Source organism: Limulus polyphemus, unplaced genomic scaffold, assembly GCF_000517525.1.
Source record: "Limulus polyphemus unplaced genomic scaffold, Limulus_polyphemus-2.1.2 Scaffold674, whole genome shotgun sequence".
Lineage (NCBI taxonomy): Eukaryota > Metazoa > Arthropoda > Merostomata > Xiphosura > Limulidae > Limulus > Limulus polyphemus.
The window spans coordinates 357460-367791 of record NW_013666284.1 but is presented as its reverse complement, the minus strand read 5'-3'; the positions used below and the strand labels follow the sequence as shown (position 1 = coordinate 367791).

The window sequence follows — 10332 nt, the reverse complement described above, 5'->3', positions numbered from 1 at the left end:
ATGTATTTAATTGTATACCAGTTTAACGTTGAATGTTATTTATGATTTTATATGGAATAGGTTTGTTCATATACAACCAGATGTAAAGAACAGAGCTGATTGTTAACTATAATATAGGCCTAAAAAACTTTTATTATCGCCCATAGAGGTGTAGTTATCCCATCTATTTTCCTATTAAAAGACACAAATACACTATTAAACCTTACCTTTGAAAGGAGTGAGGTTTGATAAGTTATATTTGTATGTAGATCTCTATATTTAACCGCCTGATGACTTAGGGATGCCATTATTTGCACTGAGTGATAGAATGAATGAAGAGAATCATAATCTTTGTTTACTCGTCAAAATGCTCAGCCGCATTCTCGCGACGACCTTGACACACCATATAAGCAAAACCCTGGTGTATTGTCTCAATTGATAAAAAATAAGGAAGCTGTTATCGGACATCTTCCTCGTCTATGTCTACTCTACATGCTAAAATTAAACTAAGCCCAGTGGCTCTATCAAAATTTGTGCTCCCCAGTGGCACAGCGGTATGTCTGCGAACTTACAACGCACAAAACCGGGTTCCGATACTCGTAGTGGGCAGAGCACAGATATCCCACTGTAGCTTCACTACAAACAATCAAAATTTGTTTGGCATTAACCTTTACACCATAGGGTGAAGAAAAGCAAAAGTTTCTGACCACCCCAGGTTGCCCAGAATCTTTTTTAAGGCTTAAAATATATTCAAACCTAAATTCCTGCCACGAATTTGATTTGATGTGAATTGGATCTGTTGGTTTTTAACATTTGGCCAACTCTTACTGTCAGTATGGAGGATTGCGTAAGGTCTTGGGCATTAAAACTTGTGAGACCTAAGAATGTCCCTAGTAGAATTTACATTATCTTATACTATAAGCTTTAATAGTAACACCATCTCGTTACAAGTAGTATAGTAAATCTTTTGAGGTTTGCATTAATCATATAAATGTACGATGTTTTCGTGCCTCATAACTTTGGCTTGTATATTTTAAGAATTGGGCTTAATTTAAAATATTTGACTTTTACGTATAAATTATAAAACTGGATGTTTTTCACAGCGCAATTTGAAAAAATAAAAAATGATCAATTGATGTTAATAAAAAAATACATAGATCAAAAATTACTTTTTTTATTGTGGGCAAGGTTTTCTTTAAATACATAAATATAACCGACAGCCTATTAAAAGACGTTAGGTACTGACATGTCACATATTGTACTGAGATCAAGAGAACGTCTTCCCATGGCAATAAGACAGATCATGATGTTACAATTTTTGACCTAACTGCAATTATTTATGTCAGTTTACAAATGTTTAATTTACTACACACTAAAAGTCTGAAATTCCTGAGCATTTGTCACAATTTCACGTTCTGATTAATTGATGATCATTTACAAACAAGTGACAAAATCACACACTGAGATCTACTTGATAAATATACATATATATAGTAAAATAAAAACAAAATATTTATACAAATTCACCTCACATACTTTTATCTCAAGAAAGGCAGAGGAACAGTTTTAATAGAAAAAATTTCCTTTAAAAGGTTTTCAGCTATGTGAGTACATGTGATGTCTTAGTTGTTACCTTGGTTTGCACATGGTGAAAAAAGTATATATCTATCTAAATGGCAGTGCTATAAGTATTAACTCCTTAGGTAGTTATACTTACAAGTGAGCAATTCTTGCTTCTTGTGATTCACGGTAATATGAAGAATGAAGTTCTTATCAAAACTGAATATATATATTTTAACAATCACATAAGCACCAAGCCTATATTTCTGTATGCTTGGTTTCAACTTTTCAGAACTGTAATACTTTTTACCTTTTATGCCAGAAAAACTTCTGTAAATTTGTGTCACAGGCACCTTAAGCTGTACATGAAAGCATGATACATCACAGTGTCATCAAATTTACATGATATATGTATCCAAGTTTGCCACCCCATGATTCAATCATAGGGAAATTTTTCCAAAATAATATATCAGAAGTTTCAATTTTCTAGCAATCCAAAATTCCAGATTTTTATAATTATGTAATAAGAAATATTTTGCTTGTGATATAAAAGATTTTTATGTTTACATTAACCTCCATACTTTCTTGCAAAAAAAAAAAAGTTCAAGACAATCCAGTTTTCCAGCTAAGTATAACCATTATGTTTTCTTCAAAGTATAGATTTATAAAGGTGGAATATGAAATATATTATCTTTCACTATGTAACAAACCCATTTTTTGAACAGTTTTAAAATATAGATATTATATACACACCTACGACATATTTAAGAGTTGAAAAGTGAAAATATTATATCAATAACTTAATTTTTAATAAGAACAATGTACAGCACATTACTATTACATATTTTCATGGTAATGTGAATGTATGTATGAAATATAATTCAAGAGTTTCTGACTTTGGGTACCCCAGCAAAATCATCAACCAGTAAAAGGTTAATATATAAAACTACCCATATGTGCTTCAAACAGTGAGGATGACACATCTCTTGATGATACTGTCATACAAAAATGACAAGGCTTAGTTAAAAACCATAGTTTGGTAAAATGGCAGTGTTTTCAGATATGGCAGAAGTATATCATGAATAATGGTTGCATAGTTTGGTGAGCTTAGGTTCCAAACTTACATATTGACCAGCTGGACATAAGTTATGTTTCCATTTTCTGTAAATTAAGTAACATTTTTTATAGAACTGAAATAATCAATCTTAAAAGCAGTTGGCCTTATGGGATCCCACATAACTGTTCCTTAACAGTTAGCTTCACTTGTTCTTTAAGTTTGGCACAAACTGCTATACTCTCATCAACTAAAGCAAAATATTAATAATAACAATAAAATTATTTAATACCTACGACAGTTTAAATTATGGAATACTTTTGGTCAAGAGACCACTAACCCGTCTGTATATTATACTTGGCAGTGAATGTTGTGCATAATATTCAACTAAACAAGTTAGCAGTATTTTTGGCATTATAATTTGAAAGATGGATGGCTACCCTTCTTTTGTTATAATTGTATTGTGGTATTTATAAGACATAAAATGTTAGTGAATGAACACGTTCGCTGCCATGTGCCCCACCAGTGGGTCACAATCGACCCTTAGTTATGGACCACATGACATACCAGTTGGTCACAGACAATTATGTTACACAGTCAAATTTCTCTTGTAGCATACGAGTTTGGAACACTATAACTGCTCCTCGCCACTTCTTGAATGAAACTAGGGTAGGAATTATTAATACTACTGGTGGCAATGAACATGTTAAATAAAAATACTACACTTGTACTCCTGACAGCTAACATAACCACTGTTGCAAATGACTACATATAAACCTAAAAGTCTCAGTGCATAACTAAGGAAGTGTTAACTATTCTAGAAGTTTAGAACCAATTAACCTTCCACTACTTTACAGCTTATATGAAACATTTCTGTTTTCTTAGTGTTGAATTGTTTGGAGACCCTACATCTGCTTAGAATCCATAAATCATTGTCTAGAAACTGCTTTAGAACAAGCCTTAGTGCAATCCTAGGAACAGCTATACAATGCAATTTTTCTCTCGTAAACTAAAAGTAAAATAAAAACATAAAAAATATTAGTCAAATAGATTTTTTTGCTTTGCCACTTCTCATCACTGTCAGAAAACCATTTCATAACTCAAAGTCTTGCACTTGATGTATTACTGGCAAAGCATCAATACACTCATGCATCAAATTGTCTTCACCAGAAAAAGGCTGTATGTGCAAAATGGTATAACTGCATCAACTGCACTTAGGTATGTTATATCTGTTGCCTTAAGAATAACTCCACCATAAAAAATACCAAATACTGTAATCACACTTTGCATTTGGCATGGGTACATGGGCTTCAAATTTTCAATAAAGGAACTTTTATAATTTCTTCTTTTCATCTAGTTGTAATTGCATGCTGGTTTCAGTCTGTTAATAGTCCTTATATCAGCTGTTCTAAACTGAAGATGGATAAGTAAATGCCTCAAAAACAACCCATATTATCACATGTTTGTATCTACACATCCACTATACAAGTTTTAACACTAGCTTCTGTAGATGGAAGATAGACAAACCAAAAAATAATAATAATTAAAAACTACTGGGGAAATCTACAAAATTTTCCATCTTGTTCAGAATTCACAACATAAGGTCATTCATCTGAGAACAAAAAATAGGCTGCTTTTATATCATCTCAGCCTATAGAATTTCCAACAGAAACAAATGTTGATCTGTTAACAACTTGTTTACATTAACAGTGTGTGTGAAACTTTCAAATGTCTTGAGCATATCTGTAATTTCTAGAAACTAGTTTCAAGATGTTGTCATGTGGCAGTAGTTGAAGCTGTTGGTAGCTGAAATAGAGAAAATTTATAATAAATGAAATTATTCATAGAAAATGTAGAGAAAAAGATATGCAAAAAGAAAAATGTTAGAAAATAACTATTTGAACCTATTTAACTATGGAACTTCCTTGATATAAAGCTTGAAAACCAGAGTGCAACAAGAAAAAAAAAATCACATACAGTAATATGGAAGTATATATGACTACACTTAACATAACTTAAATCATATCTACTCAGTCAAAATCTATTAATTGGTATTTTTGCTATTTCACCTTCAAAGAACAAGCTATGTATCTTCAAAGCCCTACAGTTATAATATGCATACTTCAATATGCGTTTTTCACCCGTAAACATTGTTCAAACATTCTTTTAGAAGGCATATTTTTCTGAAAAGCCATAAGATTAATATATAGAAATTTACTAATTGGTTATACTTGTATATATTGGTACTGAAGTTGATTTATCAATATCAAGTCAGAAATGTATTTTTTGTTTTCTTATGAAATTACTTTAATCATTTTAGATGTTATAATTCAAGCTATTTGGTTAATACAAAAAAGCAGAGGGTTTAATTCTTGTGGAAGTATGGACAATAAAATCCTCTATTAGGTAGAGACAATGCAAATTGATACATGATTTCCCCAAGTTTTGGACAAAAAAATTTCATTTGAAAAATGTTTTCAAATATGAAGAGTAATTGCTCAAAAAGCCAATATGGAAGCTAAAAACATTAGCATATTTCTATTTGCATGTTTAGTTTTGTTTTAAGTTCGTGCAAAGCTAATCAAGGGCTATCTGTGCTAACCACCCCTAATTTAGTGTGATAGACTCTTGGGTTACTCTTTTACCAATGAATAGTGGGTTGGACCATCACACTATAATGCTCCCATGACTAAATTGGTGAACATGTTCGGTGATGAGGATACAAACCCGTGACTTGTAGATTGTGAGTTGAGGACCTGAACCATCAGGCTGGCATGGATCTAACATATATTAATTAATACAATACAAATATAATAAAACATGAATGTTCAAATATACTTGTAAGATCTACTTCACACCTATTGAATCACTTCATTTAGCCTAAAGATACCAAAAGATTAGCGTCTGTAACTTTTCTCAATTTTATAGTATTTCTTAATGGTTTTAAGAAGTTGTGATTATTCTGCTTATAGAAAGTACATGAAAGCAGTCTTACAGGATGTAGGATAAAATTGTCGTAGACATCCATTAGGTCTTCCATTGTATACTCCTCCAAAATGACAAACTCTTCCAATTCTGAGTTGTCCTTAATGGCACAATCAAGACAATGAACCATATGTTTCTTGTCCACCTCCTTCACAAACAGGATGTTGAACACTTCAAGCTAAAGATTTTTTGTTTTAAATGAAACAGTAGAAATTATCAGCAGGCTTAATTTTACTTTTCAACACTGTCAAATATTTGTTCCACAAATAAAAAATTTGATCTTATTGTATTATTATTCCTTATATAAAAACTATTTGTAATTTGTCCAATACTGGTTCAGAGGGTAATTATTTCTCAGTCTCTCATTAAAGAAATCATTTAAAATTTAAATGAATGCTTCTATATTTCTTATTTCAGTTGAACAGTATGACTAAAATATAATTAAGATCTTGCTTCTAACAAAAAGAAAAAATCAGTCTAAATTGAATTACCTAAACTATATTGAAAAAAAAAATTATCATACTATGCATTTCAAGTTAAAGAATTGGTTCTGTTACAAAAAGTGCTACTTCATGAAAATATTATATTTACATGTTAAGAAAATAGTTTAATCTTCAGAAATAGTTCCTAGCATCAAATCTGCCTAAACAACAACAATTGCAGAGATTAAAATAAACACAAGCACATTACTTGACCCCATAATTATGCAGAAAATTATCAGACATTAGTACCTCACAATTTCCACAATAATGTGCAGTTTCATTTTTTCCTCGACCATGCCACCTAATGTTCTTTTCAAGACTTTTCACTAAATCAATAGACAGCTGGCACATCTGCAATGTCTTCATTAGACAGAACCTGTGAAGAGCACAGATATCAAGATCAATTGTTCTGAAGCTTCAAATTCTGGAACACAATATTTCAAATGAAATATATGAGCACCTCATAACTGTTGAAATCTCATTCAGTTAATTTGATAGTCATCAGACAAGTTTACTATGAATCAAGTGATATCTGTTAGGAAAGAACAAAACAATGCCTTGAAACTTTTCCATTTAAAATGTTCTTTTTACTTTAACAAAGCAGGCTTCTTCCTTAGTACATTTTTTGTTTTAGCTAGATGACAAAAAATAGTTCACTCACTTTATTAATTTATACAGTTTTTGATCTGACACTGTGATGTTTCTAGCCAAATTCCATGTCAAATGAGCCAATGGAACAATGGACTTGTACTTTTCTATTTTATTCCATTCGTATCTCTCTATGGCCAGTCGATATTGGTTGGCTGTCAATGGACCAACATTCCAAGCAATATTATTGCACCATCCCTAGTGTAAATGTAATAACAGGAAAGATTCTTTTAACTCAGAAACTGTAATACATAATAATATAGTGTGATAAAGATCTGGTACTCAAATATGTTTCTTAATCTGTATCATTTAAAAAATTAAAAGTAATAATTAAAAACCAATATTATCATAATAATTGAACATCTACTTCAGAACGAGATATTACTTAAGCATTAGTTACTAACAGACATTTATAAACATAATATAAAATATGGTTTATTTATATTATAAGCACAGTTTTGTTTTCAAATTAAGCATAATATAAAAATATAGCTTTCAAAAACAAAATACTTTATGGCCATTAAAAAATTAGAGATATATGTAGACCTTAAGCAAATATAAATTGTGACTCAAAGAAAAATAATAAACTTATACCCTCTTGTAGCTGACTTCTATGATGGATGGATCTCGAGGAGAGTGATTTCTGGCACTAAAAATCAGTGAACAATAAAGTACTGAGAAAAGATGTGTACAATGTGTTTATGTATATGGAGTGTAGGTTAGGGGTATAAGCGGCATCAAAACTGGGGGTGCTATAGTGCCCCCACTCTTACATATTTGATATATATAGCAACTGTAAATTATATTATTATGGGGGAAATGCGCCCAGACCTGCTTATATTGAGATGCCTTTGGCAGCACAGCAGCTCCTTATACTTTCAGTCTCTCATTGTAAAATCTAGCCAAGCACCCCTGCTTTGAAACTCTTCCTACACCACTGGGTATGGTATTGATTTTTGCCAAACATCAGTCAGTTACACATAAATTGATTCAGTTTTAACACTGACCACATCCACATATCACCTTAATATTTGCACAGTATAAACAGATGTTGTCATGAATGCTAAAAAACCTCAGAAACTATGCCACTGAATATTCATATGTATTGTGACATTGTATATAATCTGACATTCATAATAGTGTAATACCAAATTCTCATACTCGTTGTTTTTCAAGATTGACCAGCAGACATGCCGAAGTACAGAAAATGCTACATCATTCCCTCAACACCTACAGGGTTTCTAGAAATGTTCAAAATCACATCACTAACAGGCAGGATGGAGCAGTAGTTCTGATGACACATGTGACTAAGGTTCTAGTGACAGCATAACTTGGACAATGTGGATTTCAGCATTTCTTATCTCTTACACACCACATCCATGCTTTACGCTCGCTGTAGTTGTGCTTTCTGTGGGTTACAGGAATAACATTGTGATTTCATGTATGTATTTCTTTCCTCAGGTAAACACAGGTGTTACATGCCAGGCTATAATCTGTTGTAGTGTTTCAAATTGATAATAGGACCGAAAACAGGGTTTATGGGGACCCATCCTATTATAAATTTTCTAGAAACAAAAATTGTTTCTCTTATTAAATAAAAAAAATCAACATAAAATATTTACGATGTAATCACTGTCATGAGTATAATTGTTTCTTCCAGATGATGAAAACATAATTATGGATAAACTTTCTTTTTTTTTTCTGTAAACAAATGAATACTCATTTAAATGTTTTCAAATACCAAAAGCTTTGACTGTTTTTCATAAATGAATTTTAATCTTTATTATGTCAATACACACACACGGACTAAACTCTCTAGTATTATTTAAACTCTTTAAATTTATTAATACTATTATTATAACATAATTTTATGCCAATTTATATTTACAAATGTATACATTATATGAAGAGGTTCTGATAAATATTAGTAAATGACAGAATTTCTCACCACAGCTTGGACCCAGTGAACAGTACCAGCATTAACCCACACAAAATCCCCAGGTTTTTGCAGGAACCTATATACTGGAACATTCTCAGCAAGCAAGTCTTCAATGATTGGCCACCAGGAACCATGCAGATAGTTGATGTTATTTCTGGAATAAAATTTAAAAATGTAATGATATAGGTGTAATAGTCAGTAAAACCTTATATTGTTTTCTTTATTACAAGAGTATACCTACAATATTTTTAAAAAACACATCTTGTTCTATTCAGAAATTACCTTAAAACTTTTTCACCAATGGGAATTGTATAATGTATATTTTTTAAAAGGAAGTCAAAACCATTAAGAATTAGAATTTTTTTTGTTAATGTTAAAAGTAAATGTTACTCAATCTTCAGTATTTGCATAGGTTTGCTCTTCAACATAGATTAAAATGTTGAAACAATGGAAACAGAAACAAAATAAAAAACCAAGATCTTACAAGAAAAAGGTTTACCTTTCACACAGTCTGTGGATTACTCCCCAGTAGGGCTCAGGAACTGCAAACCACTCACAATCCCCAGGACCAATGTTGATGTTGATGGAACAATAGTTGTTGTTTTCCTGATGACCGGGCGTCCGACTTCCGGGAACTTTCATATACAATTGAACTGTATTCATTCCCAAAATAGTATGGCCAACATGGCTCAGCATGTTCCCAGAAGTAGCCACCTGGGGAATAGTATAGCAGCTATAGCTAAAACATTGCCAGAAAGACTAAGGTATTTGACTGCCAAAATGGAATTTATTTTAAGTCATAGGTTTGTGGTCAAATCATCATATGAAGGTACTGGTTTAATTTTAGGTTTATTTTATGTTAACTAATAAAAAGATATAATATCTAATGTTAAAATTTGTGATTGTAACAAATCAAAATATTAAGATCTAACCTTCAAATATATAAAGTTTAAATCTAATTTAATTCTATTAACTTAATAGTTTCTCTCAAAGAAATTATGCAATCTTCCAAAACTATAAATTTTTATGAACAAATTAAAATTATTAAAAATAAAATTAACCCACTGTAATATCTTATCCTTATCAAGTGTATAGCATAATCAATGTAATTAATGCCCTTTCCACTTCAACACTTAAGAGACACACCAAGCAATAAAAAATATGTACCCTTGCAAAAGATGGGAGCTTAGTGAGCTCCTGCAGTTGTGTTCTCCATTTACGTTCATCAGAAAGATCAACATTTGTGCCAAACTTGATTGTCTTAAATGTACTTGTTTTTTTCCCCTTCTTCCCCCTGACAAACAAGTAAAAACATACTCTGGTGAGTTCACATTTCTATCTTTTATGACAAGTACATTTTACATAAAGAGTGGTTACAAACAATTATGTTACTAGATCCAACTCAAATATTAAGATGTAAAAAATTAATAATTTAAAATGATATATTAATTCTTTACCAATAAGTGTAGTTTAACATAACATATAATATTTTGAGACAACATGGAACCTATTGGTCCATCTCGGTTGTACCTTCATCAAAACTAAATTAAAATGATTTAAAAAACTAAAAACAATTTTAAACTCCCTTTTCATTCATATTCTTATCAAGATTTTTCTTAAACTCACTTAAGTTTACTGCCTCAATAACATCTGAAGGTAACCCATTCCAAAGGCCAACCACCCTG

At 31.3% G+C, this 10332-nt stretch overlaps 1 protein-coding gene across 3 annotated transcripts in view; it reads right to left on the bottom strand.

The window, feature by feature from the left end:
* Positions 1-1719: 1719 nt before the first annotated feature.
* LOC106459882 (lysine-specific demethylase 6A-like) overlaps positions 1720-10332 on the bottom strand; it is a 43644-nt gene continuing 35031 nt past the window's right edge. For 2 of the 3 annotated variants that reach the window (XM_022386455.1, XM_022386453.1), the window contains exons 12-17: positions 9815-9941; positions 9147-9361; positions 8657-8801; positions 6722-6906; positions 6310-6436; positions 1720-5756 (exon numbers count right to left, since the gene is read on the bottom strand). In XM_022386455.1, coding sequence (XP_022242163.1) covers positions 5469-5756; positions 6310-6436; positions 6722-6906; positions 8657-8801; positions 9147-9361; positions 9815-9941 — 1087 coding nt within the window. In that variant the 3' untranslated portion in view covers positions 1720-5468. The remainder of the gene's footprint in view (positions 5757-6309; positions 6437-6721; positions 6907-8656; positions 8802-9146; positions 9362-9814; positions 9942-10332) is intronic. The other variant, XM_022386454.1, reaches the window with a different exon arrangement.